At 35.4% G+C, this 26,649-nt stretch overlaps 1 protein-coding gene across 1 annotated transcript in view; it reads right to left on the reverse strand.

Annotated features, from left to right (window-relative positions):
- Positions 1-1,214: 1,214 nt before the first annotated feature.
- Positions 1,215-26,649, reverse strand: part of LOC104036516 (neurabin-2) — a 41,093-nt gene continuing 15,658 nt past the window's right edge. Inside the window, exons 7-18 of the mRNA XM_009490161.2 lie at positions 24,813-24,866; positions 22,811-23,040; positions 21,049-21,145; positions 20,779-20,968; positions 19,798-19,949; positions 18,647-18,980; positions 15,696-15,780; positions 14,534-14,605; positions 13,763-13,958; positions 7,855-7,971; positions 2,771-2,959; positions 1,215-1,382 (exon numbers count right to left, since the gene is read on the reverse strand). Coding sequence (XP_009488436.2) covers positions 1,215-1,382; positions 2,771-2,959; positions 7,855-7,971; positions 13,763-13,958; positions 14,534-14,605; positions 15,696-15,780; positions 18,647-18,980; positions 19,798-19,949; positions 20,779-20,968; positions 21,049-21,145; positions 22,811-23,040; positions 24,813-24,866 — 1,884 coding nt within the window. The remainder of the gene's footprint in view (positions 1,383-2,770; positions 2,960-7,854; positions 7,972-13,762; positions 13,959-14,533; positions 14,606-15,695; positions 15,781-18,646; positions 18,981-19,797; positions 19,950-20,778; positions 20,969-21,048; positions 21,146-22,810; positions 23,041-24,812; positions 24,867-26,649) is intronic.

Here is a 26,649-nt window from a genome sequence, read left to right on the forward strand (position 1 = left end):
ATGAAAACCAGTCCACAGATTTAAAGGAGAACTTGGTCCACATAAACGAATTAATATAAGTTTTGCTCTAGTCCATTCTATGGTGGAATTGATATTTAAACTAATCTATGTTTCTGGAATAATCTAATTAAAGGAAGTGCTGGTGTAGTATCTCTAGAAAATAGTATGTAAATATACCAAACACCAATTCATGTTCTAAACTATTCCGAGAATCAAATCCTCCTTTAAAGAGAAATAATCTGTAGTCTACAATTGAACATTTAAATACAACATAGAAACCCAGTGCTTCGGTGATAATTTTTCCTACAATTCTTCCCTCAGTATTTTAAGTTTGAAAAACAGTATAGTTTAAAATTAGCAAATATATAAATTTGGTCCGCAAAAATCTCGTAGCAGGTAGAAAAGAGAAATACATGTATTGCAAATTGATCTTATTCATAGCATAAATCTATAAAACTATTATTTAGGAAAAATAGGTTAAAAAAGATCTTATTTATAGGTTTAAACCTTGTCCCAACACCATATGGGTAGTGTACAGAAAACTTAATATTACGCTTAGTGTATGTAGTTTGTGAAAACTACGTAGTATTTCTTGTTATTTTCTCAGTAAATGGCAACACATAGAATTCAAAACCAACATGCTACTACAGTGAACTTTGAATGAAAATCCCAGAAATACAAGCATTTAAACAAAATAATCCATAAATTTGAAATACATGCTTTCTTTTTAAATTAATTTGACATTACTGTTTTCTTAAACTTAATTTTTACTATACATCTTTAGTGGCAACAGATAAACAGAGTGTCACAGACTGAATTTGTTGGCAGGATTTTTCTATTGTCCCTCTATCATATTCAACTATCAAATGCTAGTTGACTAGTATTGGAATGATTTTTAATACAGTATTCTACTTTTCACAAACATCCATTTCAATGAAAAGGGCATATGAGGTCTTGGAAGCACAAATATTACTTAAGGCAGAAAGTTAAATTATTGTCTATTAGTACAGGCAGAGTCAACTAGGAATAAAAATACTGGAAACATTTTTTCATTTTATTGGGTTGCAATAGGGAGGGACCATAATTAAAAAGTAAAACAACACCTACCATGTTAACCTGTTGCACTTTCCCTCCTCCCTCAATTGTACAATTATATACAAATCTGAACTTCCTCAAGATGAAGCAAGTCCATGCTAAAATAAAACAGGGTCATTTCAGCAGCTTGATTCAAGAGTGGCTACCACTCTGCCAGTCTTGCGAACTTCTCTCTCCTTCTTTTGAACCTTTTCCTTCTGCTTTTCCAGTTTTTCTTGTGTTTTTCTAATATCCTTAATTTTTTTCTTTATTGTTGAGCGGTCATTTTGACTGGAAACTCCCAAAGCCTTTGTGGGAGGGGGGAAAAAGAAAAATAGCTCATCATTCATTTTTCCAACAGTACTGTCAACAGTGCTTGTGCATGAACAGTTTAAGAAAGTGTTATTCACTTTGCTGCAAGATAGTCTGTTTTTTTGAAACATACGGGCCTAAGTCCTCAAAAGCATTGTAAATTGTCATCTGGGTAACAAGGTAAGGAAGGAAACAAGGGCCTACTCTTGTTCGGTTGTGAAATAACAGCTTCTCATTGCATTGTACAAACACATAGACACCTGAGAATTTCCAAACAGGATAATAAGTAGCAGAGTCAAAATATTTTTCTAGCTCTTTTTATACAGTAACTTTTTATTCAGTAACTACTCTTTAATATTAAGGATTTTAAAGTGTATTATTAAAATGTATTCAGTAAGTAAATGGTACACTTCGATTTTTGATCAACAGGTGGCAGTACCCGATTCTAAGTTACAGAAAGCACTCGCTCACACTCTGTGGAACTCCTAATGGCATTAGGTGTAAATTAAGCTGTAAGCATCAATGTCCAAAGTTCCCCAAATACCTGTTACTGGTCCGTCAAATGACTGTCTGTATTTCCTCTGTGTCCACAGAAATATTTATTTAACAAAATACAGGACATTTGGTGTTGCATGTCTATTCTAAAATGCAGGTATATTTTTGAGACTGAAGTTAGACACTTTTTTCCTTCTGTAAACACTCAAATCCTGCTATTGATCCTTAACAGTAATTTGCCTCATGCCAGAACACACCAATGAACCTAATTTTAGTCACACACCTTGCCTGTCCGAAATGCAGTCTGATAATCTAATGAGAAAGAAAAACTGAAAGAGCTTACTAGCACTATAAGGGTTACATACCATGCAGCCTCCAGAGGTAAAATGACAATAAAAGGCTTAAAAGAAAGATTTAGAATAGGTTTTTTTTTCAGCAGGAGTGAAAACCAAAAACATTTAAAAGGTCACCAGATAGGATTTTAGCCTTCCCATTTGAAGAGGAGATGTGGAAGAAACAGATTTCTAAAACTGGATCCTGCAATTCTATGCATTTGAATTGGCTGGATCTTGTTTTGATAAGACCTTATGCTGAGATCGATGATAGATGTATCAAGCCCCTTTGGGGAATTATGCCTAGTTTGATTTCCTCAAGATGCAAACAAGGAAGAAATACTTGGTATTTTTCTGGTTAAAACCAGCTTGTCTTTAATTGTACAATCAATTACTAAATTCTCATCTAACTGCATAGTTTCCAAGTATTTCAAAAGCAAAACCGTATCCCTTAAAAAGCCATTAAAACAGGGAAATAGACTTTGTAGGTCAAAACTACGTCTGAATAAGCAGTGAAATTTATACAGTTAGAAATCTGTCCTGGGATATTCACATACCTTTAACTTCTCACTGTCGAGCTGCATTAACTGCTGTCCATCTATGTTCATAGCTGTGAACTCTGTAATGTACTGCTCCATGTTCATGCCCATTAACCAGTGGCATACTTGCTGGGTGGTCCATTCAGAAATGGGTCTACTGTGCCATTGATTTTGCTTTCCTGTTGTTGTAAATTCGTCGTCTAATGTCTAAGCAATTGAGAAAAGTCACCGTAAGCAATGTTTAACATGACTACATGTTGAATTCCAGCTGCCAACTGACTTTGATTAACAAAATGCATTTTTAAACATACTCTAGCTCCAAAAGGACTTAAGTTCTTGAGATCACAGTTATAGTTGGTTTGCTATAAACAAAAAGACACTACAACATTCAACACAAACTAAGTCAGAAACAGAGAACATAAATGGTTTTCTCTTAAAAATTATATAGCAAAGCATTTGCTTAAATTTTATGTAACCTAACAATGAACAAGCTTCCTCAGTCAGTTAACGTAGCTCAGATCTGATGTTAGATACTGCCTTACACAGCATCAAGAAGAATCAAGTAGCACTTCAACTGTATTATTGATTATTGTTAAGTGAAGGAAATCCAGAATAAAAGCAATTCTAGTAGTCAGTAAATCTGGTGACTGTTCCAGGTACAGTTTTACTAAATTTGTTGCATTTCTAAAAAGAGAGGACTGTTTATTCCTTCATCTAATGCCATCACGTCAACATTTTAAAGGGTCTACCTAGTAGAAGACCATTTCAGAAACATAAGAGCGTGTAGCCTTCCACTAAAAATACACTTTGCCAGCTCACAGAGCTTTTGAAGCGCTCTGCTTCAATTTCAGTTGGCTTTGGAGGAGAAAAAGATACTGCTGTTCGTCCTGAAGCACTCTATTACTTCATCACAAAAGAAAAGCTACATAAAACAGAGCTCAATGTCTGTACAGAAGTAATTCTAGTGCGATATTTGAATCGGTAACATCAGAGTTACCTGAAGTTTTATTAACTGTCCAAAATGATCTCTCACTAGCTCATGATTGAGTACAGGCTGCATTAGATTTGTGGACTGCTCTGCTAGGCAGCTTCCAGTACTTATCAAAGATATTTGCAAAGCTGCAGAAAGTATGCCTGCTTTTTCTCGCGAGCCTTGCAAACATCGTCTGTAAACAGAAAACATGGAAATAAGCATCTTTCTAGTGATGGATTTGAGTTGTGACTCTAAGTTTCAGGTGAACAACTAACAGCTCCCAGCCAGAGGGATCTCACAAAATCTAACTCCCTTGATGGAAAATTTGGGAGAGCTGATTGAATGTAACAAAATAATTCTGGCAGCTGCAAGTGAAAGATAGTGAGATGTAGACCTGTCACATGATCCAATCATACAGTAAACTGTATCTGAGAGCACAACACAGAACACAAATACAATTTTAAATCTCCAATGTATCAGATGACTACATGTAATTAGAAACGGTTTTGCTTTCCCTGGTCTGTGAAACAAAGGACAGTGGTTACGTTAGGAGCTGGTGCAGATAAATAGGAACAAGTTTGTAGAGCAGAACAGTTTGTGCTGAGGTCCTAACATCCATACTACAAGCATTTCAAAGGATTTTTCACTTCCAGATAGCTCTAGTCTGGTCACACAGACTCAATGGCCACTATCAGCTGGAATGCACCAGGAACACTGTTGGAGCACATCTGATTTGATTTCCAAGATAAATCAAAGTAAGGCAAGTGGGGGAAAATCAGGAGATTTACTTCAAAAATGAACTCCTAATCCAAATTAAAATGCTTATGTAGATACAACAAGTGTGAACACATCCACCTTCCTGATGAACAAAAGAAGAATAGCAATTTTCACAAAAAACCAGCAAAGGGCTCTGTAAGAGGTTTTGCTTGAAGTGCTCTATACAGCATCTGTATCAAGACAACTGGGGCACAAGGAGTTTTTCTATCCCAGCTATCAAGCTTTGTACAGAGAAAGAAGATTCATTGTATAAATTACTAAAGGAATTTCAAAATGCCCATTTATTTTAAATCACTTTAGATCAGTACTCCTCAACCTGATATCGTAATACAAAATACATACTGGTAATTTTTTTGTCTCATGCTAGCAAGTGTTCATGAATAATACACTAAAAAAAAGGGGAAACTTTTTATGTTTCAAGTTTGACCTGTATCTCAAGAGTCGTGTGTGGTCAATCAGCAGCAAGAAATACTAAAATATATATTGCCACATAGTTATTTTTTAATATATATATACTTTTATCCCTTCGGAGGTGTGTGTGCCTATATCTATATCTATATATAGATATATAAAAAAAATCTCCTTTACACTGAGAGATGTGTAAAATGTTTTATTCCAGTTTGAACTCATTTGTTTTATTTAATCTGTGCTAGCCAAGCAACAACTTCACTTCTGTAATTTCAGAGTATAAGTACTTGAAGAAGGTGTACTGCTGTCAAAGAGGCCCAGATTCATTCATTTCCTGTCCCCTGACAGAATCTTGGGGGCTCTCTGCACCAGTTCCTCCAAGCAGCACAGATTAGAGCAGCTAAGAGACTGTACCATGGAGGAGTCCTCCAGACCGAGATACTAATTCCAGTGTAGGCTTTCAGCATCATCAGTTGCTAACAAAGTCCTCCTACTTCATATTGGTAAAGACACAACCCTAAAACCAGAAGAAGTTGTACCAAAAACTGAGTCTGTGTTAAAACACTTAGATATCATCTCTTCACAGAAGTGAATGTGAACAGGAAGATATTTAATCCTGTATAACTTGAATTTTTCACTACTGCACAAGGGAAGAGCACATCTGTAACTATTTTTTTTTCAGAATATCAATAGGAATGTCAAAAGTATAGAAGAGTAAGATGAAGAACACCGATTTCTGAGTAATGCTTATTGGTCATTAAGTAACACCTCTAAGTCATTTTTTTTTTTCCAATTGTTTACCATCCTTCCAGAGGCAAAGGGACTGTCCCAAGCTGTTGGGAGTTACAGTCAGTTACTAACAGAGTTACAGTCCCCAAAACAACCACCACACACACACTCAGCTGCAAATTCAGAAAGCAGAACTAAAACTACTTATAAGGTATGGAGCATGAGAAAACCATGTGCTCCTGGATAAAAACACAGGTGATTCAGAAAGCAAGCACAGAAATACTGAAGGCTCTAAAGATAAAATACAAACCCCAAGAAAACACCAATGCCATCACACTATTTAACAGACTAAAAACTTTAGAAGAGTAGGAGGGATTACCAGCTACCTTGCTAACCGGCTGTGAGTAGAAGTGCCTTTGCCGTAACTAGCTGGCTGCTCACAACCTAACTCTCACCACACAGCCACTTCCCCAAACTGCCTGTGAGTACCTGCCCAGCAGAGGCAGAGTCTTCGGTGCTGCTCCCATCTAGATTTTGAAAAGGTGTTTCCACCTCCTGTCTACTAACAATTCCAGGATTTGTAGGGCAGCATGCAGTAGCCCATTCCTCTGAAAGCAGGGGTTGTTACACTGGCTAACATGATCCCTGCTGGATATTTATGAACCCATCCAAACAACAAGCACCAGCCAGAAATACTACTTGTGAAGGGCTTAAGTTAAGGATTTGAAATATCCAAATTGCTGTAAGATTGGTTACTTTTTTTTTTCTAGACCTCAATGTATTGTACTACTAATTAAAAACCCCTGAGAACAGAACTACCTATTTCTCTTCACACATACTGCTTTCCAAAAGAGAAACCAGCTCAGAGTTTATTTATCATTGTCCTCAGAACAGACCCTCATAATCTACGTAATTACTGAAGAGCTACAACCAACTTTCATTGGTCATATGCATAAACAACATAGGAACTAGAGAGAACACTAGAATCAGACTCATCTATAACAAAAAGGCTTGAATCATCACTTTACACACGCACAATTAGTAATAGACAACTTCCATTTGAGTTTTAGAACCAGGAGTTTACTGAAAGTTGTAACACTGATCAAAGAACAATATTCAAGAAGATATTTAGCACTGTTAAAATCTTACAATTTGTACTACTTGAAAGTTTTAGAAACACATATTCCATTCATGAACTATTCCATTCAAAAAACTGCAGGGAGCACTTGCAATGATAGATATTAACTGGAGTTCCTCTGGTCTTCATTAGATCTATGACTGTCATCTCTGATAAAAATCTGCAAGAAATTAATCCACTACTGAAACCTGTAAACTAGTTATACGATTTTTGACACCCCAAATTTTTATGTTAGTGATTTCATATTTGTAAGACTGCTCTGACTTTCTACGTATTACTGGAATATTAGAAGATTTTCACCAAAGCCTGGTTTCAGATAGCTAGTAAGAAACCCCCACATTCATGAACCACCATTTATTTTTTTTCTTCAAACATTATCACTACCAGTTTGGCAAGCCCTCTAACTCACTTCTGAAAGATGACTGTGTTCAGCTTTTAATGACTCCTCCTAGTCTATAAAGGATTTAATTTATGAAGACACCCATCAGTCAAACACCTAATCAGACACTATCTCAGAATGTTACCAAAGTGTAGACTTCAGGTTTCAGCTGTAGCCAAAGGAGTTAGCTCTCCAGGGGAATGAACACTGACTTTCAGGTATCTAGTTTCTACCTATATATCAGAACCACTATATTCTGCTTTTTTTTTTTCTTCCTGTTTTCTTTTGTTTGTTTTTATTTAGATGAAGTTTTATGGTAAAACAAACCTGCACAGATGTGAAGGCAAGATCAAAAACACTGCAGTTTTCATTCACCCAGGAAGTTGCTTTAAATTGGCGGAACAGAAAGTTGTTATATTTAAAATTAAAAACTGCAATTTGATCAGAGAGAGTTCATTCAAATTTTTATGATATAACCAGGATCAGAACACAAAGGCTGATATGGCATCTACTAGTCTGTGTCCTTAGTTCAGTTATAGCTTACTATTCTTTACAGTGTGCTATTCTTTACAGTGCTCTTCAACATTCAAATATGGAAACAGCCACCTAGTTCCACATTACACAAATCTGTTCTATTAAACATGCTGTAGTGTGAACAACAACATCAACAAGACACATATACACACTTTGAAACTCACCTCATTTGAAGAGAAGGTTAAAGTGTGTGAACGACCTGACAGATTTGGTTCTGTCACTAACCCTGAAAGTTCACAACTTGGCTTGCTATGGTATGTATCATCTATGACAATTCTACTCTGCAAACAAGTGGAAATAATGTTTTATTAACTCACTCCTTGGAAAAGCAGGTCATAAGGTGACATTCTAGTAGTTTTGATTTTTGGTAAAGAAACAAACAAACAAAAAACCCCTATGACTCAGTTATCTTTCGATCACATATGAAATGTACTCACTACATCAAGCATCTGGCTTGTTTTTGTTAAACTTCTGAATTAAAAAACAACAATAACAAATTTAAAGCAATATCTGCAGTAAGAGCACCTTGTGCGGAGACTCAGTCATAACCTGAAATGGTGTTAAAGTACACAAGGAAATACATGCAGTTACTTTTTCAGCAGGCATACCACACTCGGGGAGAAGCAATTTAAGATTCATTTGGTGGAATTATTCATGCCGAGTTTGTATTCAACCAAAACGTACAGAAGCACTATGAATGTGCTTCAGAAGGTGCTGTTCTGTTGGAGAGATAAAAATCAGTCCTAATTGTTTATGGTCGTTAAGATTCCCATGGCACAGAAGTGCCCCCATAACTTACAAAGTTTCTGAACATGAGAACTAGGTTTAGACTTCATAGTTGCCCACTACTGAACCACTGTAGTTGACAGTGGAACAAACAGGCTGTCTTTGCCTGACATACACTGAGAATTGGAATAGCAAGGAGCTTTTGGCAGCTTGCAGATCAGGGTTTAAATTCATTCATGAATAGAGAATACAGAGCTTGCCTCAGGACAAGCTTTCCCAAACCTTTAAATTCTAATTTAAGCCACTATGTTGTATTGGTGTTCATTTCAACAGCTTCAATGAGGGTGGTGAAACACTGGAACAGGTTGCCCAGAGAGGTGGTGGATGCCCCATCCCTGGAAACGTTCAAGGTCAGGTTGGACGGGGCTCTGAGCAACCTGATTAGCTGAATATGTCCCTGCTCATTGTAGGGGGGTTGGGCTAGATGACCTTTAAAGGTCCCTTCCAACCCAAACTACTCTATGATTCTATGATTCAATTTTGAGGTGGCTGCATTTGAGGCACAGAATCATGTCATCTGAAAATTACCTTGATATGAAAAATACCACATAGATGTAAAATACCTTTAGAAGAATTTTTATAAGTGGACTATATCAAGCTATGTAAAATCTTCTTTATAGTTAAAGTACCAAATAGTGTAAAAACACTATAATAAAGCTGAACATTTTAGAAGTTAAAAAATCACTTGGATGTCTTTACAAAAAAAATGGTTTAACACTGTGAATCTACAGTAATTATGCAGTCTGACAGCCTGAATAAATTATTTTCAAAATAGAAAATTCTTCTGAAATAAAATATTTTGACAAATTTATTCTTTTAATAAATTAATAAAATACTATTTTTTTTTAAAAAGTAACAAAGTAAAATTCAGGTTATAAATATGACTAATGTAAGAACCATCATATTGAAAGAATGTAAAATTTTCATAGCATTTACTGTTTACATTCAGTTATTACACTTAGCCTGTGTTTAAAGGAAGATTGTGGATCTGTACGCCTGCCTTAGCATCTAAAACCAGCAGGATCTAGGTTCAAACTTATCCAGCAGCCAGTACTCATACAACATCAGGCAGGTACCCCAAGCAGCCTGTGACTCTAGCTGAAGACTAGGAAAAAACAGATGCTACACCTGAAAACTTCACAGCAGGTTTAGTAAGAAAATCCTTCTAAAGAATACTAATGTATGCGCTTCCCAGAATATTTTCTAATTTGATTACTTCCATTTCCAACTCAGATCCGGACCTGAACATTATTTTTCTTTAGTGAGTGAAAAATAATTCTGCCAAAAGCATGCGTCCTACTTTTGCCTTTCTAAAATTTATTTCTCAGCACTACTCTTTGTGGCCTACAAACAATAAGCAATTATTTACCAGTATTTTCTCTAATTTTCTCTAAGTCTCCAATCAACTAACTATACTGTGTAAGGATGTCATGCCATATCCCTATATGCATAAACAATCTGAGATCCTAAATTAAGTTGATGTTAAAGACATTTTTCTTCAGTAACTTATGCTCCTATAAGAGAACTATGTTTTTGCAGTTGTCTTCATTGACTACTTCTGTACTTGTGTTCTGATTTCAGTTTAACCTGAACTCTAAATTTTCTAGATAATTCTATTTTTGTTTTGGGGGTGGATACTTGATCTTTGCATTCCCTTTTACCCTAAATTACTGAGACGCATTTCCAGTCTTTAAAAAAAAAAAAAAAAAAAAAAAAAAAAAAAAAGAAGAAAAAGGGAAGAAAATAAAAAAACCAACAAGGGAAAAACCCACCACCACAACCCAACAAACAAGAAAGCCCCAAATCACAACTTGAGTCTTCCTGCTACCTTTTCATGGAGTGTGACACTGTCCATGACTGAAAAATGGTGTTCTATTTACCATGTAGATTATTTTGTTGTACATTACATTTTAGGGACTTCTTCAATCTTTTAGATGTAAAAAGTATTATCAGAAACAACAGAATATTTTGTCCATCAACCTATTCTCAAATTAATTTCAGCCCAATCTGAAAATCTATTTAGGAGCTTTTCTTTTAGCCACTCAGTTCACTCCTTCTACCATTGCAGAGCAATCGAGCACAATTCAGAAACAAAGTTGTACCAAAAAGGAAAAAAAAAAAAAAAAAAGACAGGATGATATTTGAGCAAAATATTTAATGAGACCTTAGAAAAAATATGAAGAAAACATAGCCAAAAATAAAGCATCTCAGCACCAGTTATAACATTTTTTCCTCTCCCTGCTCCTATTCAGTTTAAAGAAGTAGTAATTTCCTTTCAAAGTATTTAGAGCCAGTTGCAAAGATTTTTGATTCTTGAAGAACACAGACTTTGGAGAGAAGAGGTTTTATAGGTATATTTCCTAAGATTTAAGGTACTAGGATATAAATAGTTTACACCACAGTGTTCTTCCTTGCAACAAAAACAAAACACTGCATACAAGCTTACAGAAGCTAAATAATGCTCTGGAAAAATAATGAATAAGAACAGTATGTGCGTGTTTGTATTGTGTCAGAGAATGTGACTAAATCAAGGGGCAGGTTATGTAAAGGGACTAATTTAAGAGCTCTGTAATTGAGAACTCTCATAAGGCTAAACAGTCTCCAAACAGATCACAGGATTTTAGTTCTTGTGTTTCTAGTTTTCACAAGCAACGAGACGTTGATTAATTACTTTGCCAAATTATAAATTTAAGACTAACATCAGTATCAGAAAACAAAATCTTTCTAGGTACAGTAATTTTAAGAGGCAAATTTTGCAGAAACAGAAAAGTTAAATATAATTACATTCCTTACACCATTAATATTAAAACACAGCTACAGAAATTATACACAATGAGAAAGACTCAGTATAACAGTTAAAGATTTTTATATGACAAAGTTCTTATTTTAGGGTTTTTTCTACTTTTACATGCTCTTTAAGAAATGCTGGGATACCACAGACACAAAAGCAATAAATATTATGGAGTTAATATCAACAAAAAGGAGTATTCTTTCCTTAAATTCTGGGAAGATGATTTTGTCCCTGCTGTTCCATTGTTTTAGTAACAAGACTCACTGCTGAGTGGTCAAGCACATTTCTTTTTCAGTTTTAATGTCTTTTCATAGTGAGGTTTACCAGCCAAAGCCTTGTTATTGTAGTGCAAACTTAATGATCAACTGCAGGTTAAGATCTACAAAGATTAGTCATTCCAAGCAGTAGCTACTGTCACATTACCATCTTTCTAGAAGACCCCAAATGTTGCAAAGTAAATACAGCCTGACTTCAGAGAGGGTGAGTATGATTCTAGGATCAATTAATCTATGGGAATCTGTTCTTTAACAGGGTGAGCTTTCTACCATTTTACAAAGCAGGAATATAGCTGAAGACTTGTATATTCTTCCAGCTGCTAGTTTGCAACTGGCACTAAGGAAAAGAGCAGCGAGCAGCAATTACATACTGGAGCATGAGAAGGAAACAAAAAGTAAAACAGTAGGCAAGAAACCATCTGGATGGTTAAAGTGATAATCAACCTGGATAAAGAATACAACAGTGAGAAGAAAAGGCTATTATTTCAGGGCAATGTGGAAAGGAAGAGCGCACTCAATCTGGTAAGTTCTATATCTTTTTGATTGCCAAAAAAAGTGTCTATATAAACACATGAAGGGGTGCTTAAGCACATTATGGGTGCTTATAGTAGAAATGCAGCAGTGGGACTTTTACTATGCTCAGAAAAATTATTTGAATCAGATAGAAAGGAGGAATGAAGAGGGGATGAATGGATTCTTCTAAACCAATGACTTTGAAAGCTAAACCACTGAGTATTTATCTATACAAAAACCATCTCTTGATAGCTACAGCCTATGAAGATATCAACCATGCACTCCTATTTAAACAAAAATTGTACCAAAGTGTATGCATATCCCCTTCAACATGGATCTTGCAGTCCCAAGATCCTTGGGTTATTTACAGAAACATCTTTTGGCCACTACATGCTTCAAAAGAAGCAAACAATGCAGGAGCTGTAAATACACAAGACTGACAGACACTGGACAGTATTCTGTAAAATGTCGTTCTACTTCAGAGATTAAAACGTTCCTACTTTTCTTAAGTTCTTGTGTTATAGGAAGGTATTGTATGGTTCTAAAACCACTTTCTGTATTTTTTTTTTTTTTACAAACTATGTATGCAGATAGCTTACTCCTGTCACAGGGGCTGTGAATTCACACTAAGAAAACAGAAGGTAATTTAAAAAAATGTATTATAACAGCATTTTAGTGCAATCAGCATCTGGAAACATGGAAAACCAACTTGTTATCTGCCATCTGTGCAAAACACCAGTAACTGCATGGACTACAACCTGGCAAGTTTCTCTTCTAGATTTGTAACTCACTTCCCTCTAGTAACACAGAGGAAAAGGAAAAAGTGAAAGTGTATTTTAGACAACCGAGGTGAAGAAAAATTGTGAAACTCAAGAAGAAACCTAGCTTATGAGGTTATTCAAATAGTTACAATTTTGAATCTGACAAAATCCAAAGGAAGCAAGAATGAAGGTAAGTTAATAAGATTGTTAGAAACAGTCTTACATTGAAATAGGTTTTAACAAAATATTTAGACAGTGCACACATTAAACATAACTTCTTACAGCTATTTCTTTCAAATAATTTAAACTGTAAAGATGGTAACTTTATGGTTATAGACTAACTGTGTAGCCTCACTCTTAAGATCTGGTTAAAAGCCTTTTAATTATTAGAACATTATCAGTTACTCAGAAGCAGTTTCCTAGAAGAGAAAGTGTTCTACAGATGTGTCTCTTGGCTTTCAATACTAAATTCGTTAATGAAAACCAGGATGCTATCTTCATCCCCCTGCCTGGTACTCCACCCCTACATGCCAGTATGAGAAGAACTGGTTGGGCAGCTGACCTCTCTTTATGTACACTTCCTCCAAGTATTCAACTGTATTAGATAGGGAAACAGACTTGGCTTTTAAAACTATACTGTCCTAAAGCTAGCGCTCCTTTTAGCGTTATAAATCAGTGAAAAAAAAGATACCCCGTGATTATTCCTTAGGTACTACTTCAGCCTGAATAGCCTCCACTGATGCTTCAGCTGAACAGGAGGGAATGGGAACACTCACACAGTTTCTGCTTGTGAGGGCTGTGAAGTCTCAAACTTCTGCAGCAACATTTGTAAGAGGTGATGTGGTCAAGGACTAAGTCATCACGCTTCCACATACTAAGCACTGACATTTTTACTTTATCAAGATGCAACACTTAAATACTCAAAGCACAGATTAGTCATCTTTACCTTGCTTCTGTTCCTCTCTTGACCGTGTTCACAACTGTCCTGCCCGCTCTGAGTAACGTGCAGGCTGCTACTAGAAGTCTGAGGCTCTTTGTGGCTGTCTCCAAACCAAGAGAAAGGCATGCAAGTAGGAACAGGGGAATCCGAATCTGATGCAGATAGGTTGTTGCCAGAGTCATCCAACAGTTCTCGCGAACCTCTGAAACAGGTAGATTAAATTGTGTTTAAACAACAACAGCAAAAAACGCCGCTCCGCCCCCCAAACACACACCCCCCGCAACAAGACAAACTCAAAACACACACCACTCTTTTTTACCCGTTTCACAGCACAATTGATATTTAAAATGAAAACTGATATTTGCCCTTAAGTATCCATGCCAAATAATTCGAGTTACTGAAGAACACAAATTTAAGAGCTTTTGCAGTATTTCACAATTTAACAGTTTCAAATAATTTGCTAATTTAATTTACTCAGCATTCACCTTCCTAAGCAAAATATAGTTGTTATATTTAAGATAGGGTACAACATGTTAATCTATTGAGCCACTTTAAAATATAACCCTGCTTTATTGTTTCCTCTATACTATTCTATGTATTTTTCTTACTTCATGAGATTAGAAGCTCACCTCCGCATCATTATATTCATCTTCACAGATTTTTGCCACTGTTAAACTTGAATGTACTTTAAGGTCAAACAGTAATGATAATTTTAAAGAAATTCTTATGTTAAAAATTTTAGGAATGCAGCATGTATGTATTAAACAAAACAACTACCTGCTATCCAGGGAACCTCTTAGATTTTCTTTTTCTTGTTTCTTGCCCTTGCCCCCAGATTTCCGTAATCCACTGAAGTGAAAAAACACAGTTTTCATAAAGTGTTTACATTTACACAGTACAACTTCTTTATCAGTAAGCTAGCCTTTACATTGATTTCAACAGTTACAAAAAGCCATTTATGTTGTTACACAGAGCATGATTTTGCAGATTATGCATGCAATTAAAAGTACTGTCATTCATATTTTATTTAAGAACCATGACAGAATTATGAAAGTACCTTTCAAAGACCACATATAATCAAAATAAACACAGAAAATGCCCAAAGAAACCTAGCATACAGCGGATACAACCAAGAGGAAGAACAGTTTTATTGCTATATAAGTGTTCACATGCAATGCAGAGTGACTTGAACTAAGTCACTATGTTCTCTATGTGTGAAATAAGTTATAATTTTTATGTTATATTTTATGATTTATCTGTTGCAGTACCAGTCTGAGTCTTTGGTGTTAGCTGGCTTCAACGAGCTTTATACCTGGCTCCAAAGGAGCAAGACTTACTGCAAAACGTAGCAACTCTTCTCTCAGATCCCCAGAGTTCTGTTACCACACTGTATTTCCAGATAATATGCAGCTTGTACTTTTGTTTTACCCCTGTTCGCATTCTCATCTTCTAAATGAAATTCAGAAATCCACTCATCACTGCTGCCCGCCTCCAAGGAAGAGTTCAGTAAGCAGCTATTGGAGCCAAACCCTATGTAACAACACCTCTACCGTAGAGGGAATTAAGGCAAGACAGGTATCTATTTTACACTGTAATGCAAGTAGGACATAACATTAGAGTCTAGGCTCCAACAATATTTTGGCATAAAACTACACATGGATTTACAATTTAATTCATAGAGAAATTGTGTATTCAGATAAAAACTGAAGAACCCCAAGAAATTCTTTGAGGGGAAAAAGTATAGATGAATAAAATCAAGATGTGGTAGAAACACGAATGCAACATTACAAATTCAAGATGAAAAAGACTCTGTCCAGTGGTGTTACTATGAAGTAGCATTACTAGATTTCCTCAACATTTTTTATTTAGAGAACATGATGTTCTCCAAAAGTAACACTGAAAACCACTTATTTCCAAATGAACACAAGTAAAATCTTACCCAAAATCTGGAAATCTCCTTTTGGACTTCCCTGATGATGTTCCTTCATTCGTTTCTACTGTCCTGTCTTCATTTTTCTTTTCTTCTGCTTTTCATAGAGCAGTAAAAAATAAAAATGTTATTCTAGAAATGCTGGCAAGTTTCAAGTACTTATGATGATGCTTCTAAGTAAATAAGATACTAAAACCTGAGTAACGGCATCAAAATTCACATTCACACATGCAGATACTAGCTGAAAATACTACAGCCATATCAACACAAGTCATTCTCTAGGGCACCTTCCCATTATTCTGGCTGTGCTGTACCACTGACAAATGGCAACGCAACAGTTGCTTGCAACTGATCAAAAATATTGCTTTTGATAAACAGCAATTCCATACTGTCTACAGAAAGATAAATTTTATCACAGTATTTTGCTTCAATGAATTACAAAAGATAGTTTAAGATAGGTTTAGAAAAAAGTACCTCTTTCTTTTGCAAAATGTCAACTTCAAAATACACCAAGAAGATAACCAGTATAAGATGCATGAAAGAAACTCAGTTTTAAAGCAATAGTCGAGCAAGTACAGCATTTAATTGCCCTTTATTACGCTTGAAGTATTTTAAGATGTACCTTTTGCATTTTTTTCTGGTTCAGTAGCTAGTCCAGGCTAGCTACTTGGAACACGGGCTACATATGCAAGCTGCTAGCTCCAGAAAGTGTGCCTAACCAAGATGATAGCCAGTATCTGGAGAGGAGGCAGATCCTAACAAGCAGAGTTTCTTGGAAACAGTATACAAACTGTGAGTATTCTAAAGAAATAATTGTGACTTTGAAGCTCCTCCAAGACTGGTATTTTCAAAATTGGAATGCAAGCTGCTAGGATCCAATTTTTCACCAGAGGGAGCATGTTCAAATCCAACTGCTCAATTATTAAATGAATTAAGTGACAAACTTAAGCATCGCACTACCTCTTCCCAATGGATTGTGACAGATTACTGCAAGTCCTGAATGTACGTACTTTTAAATTCTGAGGCTACTAGATTTTTTTTTTAAATAACTGAAATATATTTCTTATTGCAAATCAGGTGTTTCATAACCAAGCTGCCTATGAAAGAGATGCAATCTGCTTTTTGTGAGACAAAGTAGGTTTTAAGCTCCGCCTTCAAGACAGCTCCTGACTTCAAGTAATGTACACAGATGCCTTCAAGGACCATAAAAAACAAAAGTCATGTTTACTACACAAAACGGAGGACAACTCCCCACCACCCCATCAACTAATACCCCTTCCTGGAACATATAATGGTTATCTCAAAGTTTATGTGCTGAATAGTCAGGATAGTCAGGGGTTTTTCCTTTCTTTTTTTTTTTTTTCCCCCTCCTCACATATGATCAACATCAGAACTTTATCTAATTAGTTAACCACTCTTTCTAAACATGTAACATCCAATAAATTATAACTACCAGTTAAACTGGTTATTCTTCCTGTCAACTTAAATACAAACCCAGAAGAATTTATTTTAATATTGACATTTGTTTCCACCTCTCTCTCCAGCCGTAATATTTTAAGAAAAGAGGTAATTTCTAAAACGCAGTACAACAGGTTAAAATACAGACTGATACATGAATGGATGGGAAGGTAACAGAAAGGAATATTTCAATGAAATAATAGGTAGACATTTAAATACATTTAGAAAGCAACAATCTAGCAGAAAGTAGCATTTAGCATCATTTTGCCTACAAAGAGCACACTTTCAATACTAATCCTCAACTTTGATGTACTGCATTAATTGGCTCTTCCAGTGACTCTACCAATTTTAAGAAAATGTTTGCGACGCTTTAGCCATCACAAAAAATTTGTAGAAAAGAAGGCAAAAAATCACTTATATATTAGGTACTTGTTTTTCCAAGATTTTTTTTTTTTTTTTTGAGAAAAAACAAACAAAACAAAACAGAAGCTGGGGCAGAGACTATTTTGGTTTAAGACTTTACAGAAACACATAGAATGAGGAGAGTATAAAACAAATCCTGTTTTCAGGGTATTAAAAGAAAGGTTTTGTCCAAGCTGTACAGAAAAGACAGCAAGTGTAATCTGCCTTTATATATCATGCTAGCTGTCTAAAGGAAATATCGAGCATTTAAACTATTTTATCTGATCCCTTTTTCAATTATTCAGAAGAAAAGCCAAATATTTCCATCAAATAATGATTAGTAATGACTAGGCTGATGGTAATACCTTTAACCTTTTCCTAGTGAGAAATATCCTAAGTGGGCAAGATGAATAGTGCAGTAATTCCCATAACATTCAGAATCTGTATCTTGTTTAAACACCTGGATAACATCTGGAAGCACAAAGCCAACACTGAATTTTTCTGGGAATCGGGAAATCAGTCAAACTTACTCTGCAATACATTGCCACTTATGAGCCTAGGGTTTTGCAGAAATGTGTTAGGACCTTTACTGATTATCCACAGTCAGTACTTAGTGCCCCTCTAGCTTATGTCAAGGCAACCGTTTAGACACTCTAGATTTATAGGTTTGAGCTTTTACCAAACTGACTTAGACCTATTCCTTTCTGTAACTGGTTAATTGAAACAGCATTTATTCTGCAGGCACCTTTTAGATTCTTGGTGCTATAAATTATTTTAGAAATGTTGTGTTTTTGTAGAAATCTGGTAACTAACTTGTTGCAGATGAAGGAATTAAAAGATAGATAAGCATATTTCAGAGCATACTACTGTTGTATCAAAATGTTTCAGTAAGTAAAAATATAATACAATGAACTCGCATACTTTTTTTTTAACTTCAAACTTTCCTGAAGAGTTAACAAGTGGTTTTAGAACAAGTAATTGGTTTTGTAGTCAATTCATTTTCCCTCAAAGTAGTTCATTGTTCAATATTAATTTATATCTAAAAACTGTAATACTTTATCCCTGAAGGATTAAAATAATAATAAACCCCTAAGTCTTACCCTTGGCCTCTTTCCCTTTCCCTTTTGCTTCTCGTTGCTTAACATTCTTGGGATACCCTTGAGGAGAATTTGGAGCTATCTCTTCAGGAGGAGGTGAACGAGTGATGGTTGTGCTATTTTCGTTGTTCGGTTTGTGTATTGGAGAAGAGTGTGTGGAAGCAGAAGGACTTGACTCTAGAGGACTTTCTGTGCTTTCTGTTTGTTCAGGCTTTTCACTCTTTTGATCTATGTCATCCAGGCGCGGGAGAGTTAATTTTTCACTCGTTTCTAAGGTCTTGGTTAGGTACGCAGTGCAAAGTTCTCTGTTGAGAACAGTATCTTCTGAATCCTCATCCTTCAATAAATTCAAAAGTTATTTTATGATAAGCATGACATGTAATAATTTACTATCTGATCTTTTATGAGGATGTAAGGATATGCTACGTTACACATAAACTTCCTCAGTTCAGAAAATTTTAACTTAATCACTTCTAGATACCATCTAAATCACATGAAGCCTATTTTTATAGGCTTTCTTTTATCCACCCCCATATAGATCTTTCTGCATATCCCAAATTACCTTTCTCTAGCCAAGTCAGAAATGTTCTAGTACATTTTGGCCATTCAAATTCAATGCAACCACTTTTCAATCTAACTGAAGTAGTTCAATCTTCTCCCTCTACGACAGGCTCTCTCATATACTAACTATATGCACTTCAATTCTTCAACTGTTTTCCAGAAGCGTGCTAGAACATTTTACTGGTATACTTTTTGTGAACTTAAATGATTATTTATGGAATAATGAAGCATTTCAGAAGTGTATAGCTTTTGAAGAAATTCAGTAACTAACTTGTTTCACCTGAAGGAATTATAAGATAGATAAGCATATTTCACAACATACCACTGTCACTATATCAAAATCTTTCAGTAAGTAGAATACAACAAGCTTGCATACTACTTTGCTAACTTCAAATTAACTGTGCCACAAAGAACATATCAGAGATCGTATATGTGGTATGAACCCTAACAGGGTTTTTCACTTGATACAGCATAAAAATGATGCTTTGGCACAGTCTGAATGAAGCATGGACACCACTTAAAATTGCAAGTACAGATAAAACTGAACATACATTCAGGCTCCTGAATGCATAATTATCTACCAATATCAGTACCTGTAGATTTGCAGTCTGTTGTCCAGCCCCAAGAGATTCTTTCAGTTTTGATCGAGAAGGTGGCTGGCGTTTTACTTTCAAAGCAAGCTGAGCTTTTGCTTTGTGGGCACTGGTGTCTAATCTGGGAGTATCCCCAACAAAAGCATCAAAATCTGCAACAAATATGTACTTCTTTTAGGAAAAAAAAACAACCAAAACCCAAACCTGGTAGGCAAGTTCTCCAACTCGCTGTCCAGAAAAATATTCAGAAGTCAAATCAGAATTATTCTACCTGTTAATCATTACTGTATGAAAATACTGTTTTATATAATACTACAATATTTTAACATATTGTGATAGCAATTTCTAATTAATTTGAAATATAGTTGTACCCGATTTCTTCAATTTAAAAGAAAAATAAAATCCATCAGATACAATTGTATTATGGCTTGAAAACTGAATTTTATTCTCAAATAGATGAGAATTTATGCCCAAAATGCACTTTCCTATCCTTGTTCTTTAAGATAGAAATTCTTTACAAAGTACATAAGCATCTACCAAATCCTTTTAAAACATGCTTCTCATTTGAACCACCATTTGATATTTTATAAAATTCTGGGCATAAAATTACAAGACAAATAAAAAAATCATAGCAAGTTTTGGTGTAAAACCTAGCTTAAAATCAATGGGATTTTAACTGATGTATCTCAGTGTTGTAGTCCAAATCATACTATTAGTTTAACTAATAGAGAATCTGAGGAAATGTGAAGATGGATCTCTCTCCATCTATCTCTTCTTTCCCATAGCATTTAAGAAATACATTACTACAATACTGAAAATGTTCGGGGACCTAAACAAAAGTATCCACACTGGCTCAGGTCAAACATTTACCCAATCAGTAGGAAATAGCAAACACAACTTCTTTTAAAACAAAAAAACCACTAAACATGTAACTCCTTAATTTTTGTTAAATGCAAACCAAACATCCTACAACCTACTTACCAGAAATTAACATATCTGAAGAATTTAGTCTTTCTTCTATTGATTCTGTTTCTTTTTCATTTTCTTCTCTTATCTTTGACTGTTCATTATATTGGCCTGGACTTTGACAGCCATCTTCCAATATACTGCCACCTCCAAGCATACATGGCATTCTCTCATATACTTTTAATTTACTTTCAAGCTCTGAAATCTGCAAGAATTAAAATTCAGAAGTGAGATACAACTCTCCAAGAATGCAGAAGTTTATTTCAAAATGTAATATTGCTTTACTTTTTCCTGATATATTTTCAGCTCTTCTGCGTATTTCTGGTCTCTCTCTTCAAGTAGTCTTGAATGATCCTCTTCTTTTTTCATAAATTCTATTTCTCTGGTAAAAGAAATATATATGTATATATGAAACAATAATATACAGAAATGCAGAAAAATACATAAAACAGAAATATGTACAGTTGCATTTACTAAAAAGCATTCTGTTAGTAAACATTGGGAAAAAAAATCAGTCTGTAAGGTATAACTGATTAATTAATCTTGTAATGTCACAAAACGACTTATGTATTTGTATGCTTCTACTGTCTTCAAAAGAAAACACATATGACACTATAATTTACTCTGGGCTGAAAAAAAGATGTGTTGCAACACTTTTTCTACAAAGTTACAATCAGCTCTCTACCTTTAAAAGTGGCAAGTTGCATGTACATTTAAAGTGTGAAATATATGCATGACTCTAATCATTACCTCTTACTCTTTTCCACAAAGACACATGCACACACAGTATTTTCCTTCCAAAAGCTATGGTAGAATTCTTTGTAGGAAAATAAATTGCATTTCAAGTTTCTACTTGGTTCATCCTACAGAAATTGCAATGGCTGGCTTTTACAAAAAGAAACAATGATTACAAGAAGGAAACAAAAATAAAAGCTGCTTTTTGCTGCATGTCAGATGGAATAACATGCAAAACCAGAAAATAAGTGTAGAACATCTACACAAAATGCAAAAGCTTCAGGGACACTCAAAAGAGTAATGGGAGTTTGCTAAACAGCGAGGAAATGGAAACTAGTATGTTAGCAGTCAACATACTTCTCAACTTCCATGCGGATAAGCTTGGGAGGAGAGGGGAAAGGAGACCTTTAAAAAGCTCACCAAACGGCACAAAATGCACTGTGAAAAGTAACATTTCTGGATGTGGACTACAGAGCAAAAGATGTTTAAAGGCAGTTTGCATGGTAAGTAGCAAGTGGAGAAATTGGGGGTAAGAGAATTATATGCTTACAGTAACTATCAAAAGCAACAGTTGTGTTCTGTATTATCAAGACACTTCAAGTATTTTGCAATTAGCTCTTGTTTAGCTATGAGGAAAGAAGGTAGAACAAATAGACACAACTGCATGACAACAGTGTTTAAGTCTTACATGGGTGTATCTAATAAGCAGTATTACCTCTGCTAAAAACCCAAACCTGTTAACAGACTGAAGACCCTGTTTTCATGCTGCCATTTTGATGGGCTAGATACATATCCCAAACTCTTAATTTTTCTCAGAATTCCTTTTACTCCCCCTATAAGATGTAACTCCTAACTCAGACCGAATCACATGTATCTGGCTCTTCTTATATATCCTTTGGTATCTACCCTATCTGGAACACTGAAGTTGGTCAAAGCTAGAGGGTTTTTCCACAAACATCAAAAGGTATTGCCAAATAACCCATGCCAAATTTCAGGTAGTCCTTCCAAAAGTACAGACACATTACAGTTTCTCAACTAAGTTGTTTTAAAAATTTGTAATAGAAATATTAAATCCTTTTTCCTAAACTTAGAATCAAAAGCAGCAGCAAAATTTTTGGAGAACCTTTCCAGAAGCTGGTGGCTTAAGGTATAGAAGAATTCAGCATGTATAGCCCACTGCTTCCCTAAACTCTGACAAATTAAAACAAAGTGTGTTAGGCAAACCCTAACCCTAGGTATTGTTGTCAGTTTTCCCCATAACGTACAAAACATACAAGCAAGAAATAGAGACTTGGTATTTTGGGGTACTTACTTTTGTTGGTAATCTTTAAGCAATTTCTTGGCCTTGTTGTATTTCTTTTCAAAGGCATCACAGTGTTCTTGAGTTTCCTTAAGATGCTCATTTACTGTTTTGCACAAACTCTGTGCCTCTAACCAGTAGGTCTCTAACTTTTTAATTTTCTCTTTGCTTTCCTCTAAGTTTTGCTGAAGTTGGGCTCGAGTCAGTTTCCATTCATTTTTTTCTGCTTCAACAATTTTTAACTGAAAAGATTAATACTTAAGGAATTAATCTAAACTAAAAGATGAAATAAAAACCAGTTGTTTATACGTGTTTAAGTAGAGAAGAGCTAATAACAATTAAAACCTTATCCGTAATATTAAAACAAGACACCGAACTTTTAAAGAAATCATATCAACTCTTCCAACCCTTGCTAATCCAAGTAAGTTTAGAACTCAAACCCAAGTCTTTTACTACTGCCTCATTTGTATTGTTTCTTTTTAAAGAGATAAAATGACTAAGACCTTTATTGTTAGCTTATGTTGACTTGTTCAAGATCTCGCCATCTCTTAATACCTCTGGACAGGCCTATTTTGATTACCTTCAAAGGTAACTGGAGATACAGAATCTTAACCTATATAAGACAAACTCCCTGTCCTACTACTTTGTTACCAACAGCTTTTTTAATAAAGCTAATGAGACCAGTTGATCTTCCCTGGTACTTTATAAGACATTGGTCTTCCTAATAAATTAGTATATACCCATGGTTTGCTTTCCTGGGGCTAAAGTATAGAAACACCAAACATTCCCTCAACAAAGGAAAGGGATGGGGCCCCTTCAGCTTGACAGCAGCCACATTACAAAAGGGAATGTTAACATGGGAAGTTCTCCGGGCCTCAGAGGAGCGAGCATGCAGGATACTGCTTAGTTTGTCCACTCCTCCTTCTTTGGGGACACCATTTACACCGAGGAAATCACTGCTTTTGAAGTCAGTTAAGATCACTGGCTGCTGGATCAGAGATGTTGAAAGGACCAAGAATTTCTTGAATTAAAAATAGGGCAGTTAAGTTGTACTAGCACCAACATTTTAAACAGCTTTCTGGCAATCCAGTTAGGCCAAATTTCAAGAATACTGCAAGGAGGAGGAGCACTGTCAGAAATCAAAATCAGAACTGTCATAAGAACAGAAAGAAGTTTTGGCTGCCTTGCCTCTCTCCACCAGGAGCTCTGAACATTTGCAGAGTGCAAGAAAAACCCCAGTAGATACTGTTATTCAAAACTATTGCAATGTGAAGCACTACCCCCTCCCCAGTTGCTATCCACCCCAGCAACGTGCTGCAACTTGTCCTAGGGTACACATTTCTTGGCAAGGCAACACAGAAGGGCAATGGAATAAAAGAAGCTGCTCACCTACAACAAATATTTCCAGAGAAAGGCCATGCACAGATCTCCATCAATGGAAAAAGCAGCAAAAAGAGCAATAAACCCTTTCTCAGAGAAAGCAGAAATGTTGAACCAATCCTCACCAAAAAGAAAAAAAAGCTGGAAAAAATTCTCTCCCCAGAGCAGGTCAGAAATTTGAGGAGGGAAAGAGAGGAAACAAAGTAACAGAAATAACTTTCTGGTAACAGAAAGTCAGCCACAAACCATTGACTGTAAGTGCCAGATCTATACTCAAATAAGACAAGTTCTATCCACTGAAAATGTTCTCATATTTGTTTGGGAGCTTGTTCCATACAATACTCCACCATATTCAGTTCTACTCTAAGCAGTAATACTGAAGGATTCATTTTATAATGGCACAAGGGGTATTTCGGGTTTGGGGTTTTTTGTTTGTTTGTTTTTTTTAATTTGAGCACAGCTCTTCAGCTTAGAAATGCCTGTCTAGCATAACACAAAGTACATAGAGTGTAAGGCCTAAGGCCTAAACCAGATTGCTGCTGCATTCATCCTTTTCTTGGTAAAATTCGCAGGTAGAAATAAAATAAAATTAAAAAAAAAAAAATTCACCAAATAAGATTCTTTGAAAACTTACTTTCTCCTTCAGTTGATTCACTTCAGCTATTGTTACTGCATGTTTTAATTGTAGCTGAAACAAACAAACAAATTGTATAAGCATACACAAAATGACACTTGAAATGCTAGTTTTTAAGTATTTGTCCATGATTCCCTTCTTTCTCAAACCATATTTATAGTAGCATAAAGTCAACTTAATTATTTGTCAGTTACAGGAGAAGTGATCATGAGCTTCCACTGAAAAAAAAGTTAAACTCAAATTAAACCCCCAAAAGTTCCAGGGTATTCTATTTGCTACAAAAATCAATACATGACCACCTATAGTTAAAAATCCCACATTGTTGTCTATACATTAAGAAAAGAGAGAAGGTTAAAATAATGTTTCAATGTGCCAGTAGAATGAAAAGGCAGCAATACACTTATGATGACAACTGGTACACAGAATCAAGTAAAAATTTAACAGTACTAAATAGTTTTTACTTAGCACTTACAAATAAATGTGCTGATTTGTTTTAAAATTAAGCCTTGTACTTTACACCACAGATCTTCATAGGATTATTAGAAATGGATAAAAGCTACACCTAAGCCAAATATAAAATTATTGTTAACAAGTCTTAAGAAAACAGCACACATATGAATGCAAAAGCACATTTTTTTGACAACCATTAGTTATTTCTTGCATCTCACTTTCCATCTGTAACCCTGGAGGCTTTTTTTTTTTTTTTTTTTTTGCAAGGCATAGTGCACCAAACACACAGATTAAAACAAATTAATCCATGACTATCCTTTATTTAGATTATGTTAATAACAGCATAGTAATGATTCTATCTGAGAATTTAATCGTATCCCAAGTAAATACAGCGCTTACGAAAAGATGCTGTAGCCTGCTGCTATGCTTCCTAACCTAGAAATACTGTAAACATTCTCTACTGATCAATAGCCTGAAATTTCAACTTCCTCAAAGACATCATCAGTGTTATCAAGACAGCAAACTTAAGGAGGTCTGCAAAATACTGATCCTTTATAAAAATAAGCTGATGTCTGTACAAATGACATCTGACAAAACAGTTTCTTTGCAGTCTATTTTTCTCCTCCAGAGTGAAAATGACAGGGACTTAAATCTACCAAAGCAGCCCGGACCCCTAAATGTCGAAGACTGCACCACTTAAATCCCTGACTAAATCCCACAGACCTGACATAAAGCAAATATGCTCCTTTATAAAAACCTTGGGAAAAGGGAACCCAATTTTCCAATTATGTTAAGTTGGGATTCACAGTCTGGAACACCCTACTGGGTTTACAAATTCATTACTTCCAAAAAATACACAATAAAAAACCCCAGAAGGGATGACCTGAAAAAACCTTCCAAGCCAAAACCATGGCTATCTACAGAATCAAGTGCTTTTATGCACACAGGGATTTCCCAGAAGACCTCAGGGACTAGAGCAAGAGATTAGAAGTGTATTTCTTATCTTCCTGAAGAACACCTAACCACAGCACTCGAGACCATTCAGAATGGGCATACACCCCGCAGCTAAAGCCATTCTAACTATGCAGTAAATAAATGCAAAGTACAATGGGCCAAAGAAGAACTAAGAGAAGCATCATATCTATTTAATGGAATGTTCAGACACCACAACAAAGAGGGAAGTGGTGTTGGGTTCTAATGCCTGTTTCCAAGGACTTTTTTTTTTTTTATTATTATTATTTAATTTAAATCAAAGGGCCATTCATATAAATATGCATAGGGAAGCTGGGATCAGAAAATTACAGAAGACCTACATTTCAAGGAGCATTTACCAGAGAATTTTATTGGTGATGCTGGGAAAACACACCCAAAACCACAATGAGGGGGA

The sequence above is a fragment of the Pelecanus crispus genome, chromosome 5 (genome assembly GCF_030463565.1).
Source record: "Pelecanus crispus isolate bPelCri1 chromosome 5, bPelCri1.pri, whole genome shotgun sequence".
In the NCBI taxonomy this organism is placed as follows: Eukaryota; Metazoa; Chordata; class Aves; order Pelecaniformes; family Pelecanidae; genus Pelecanus; species Pelecanus crispus.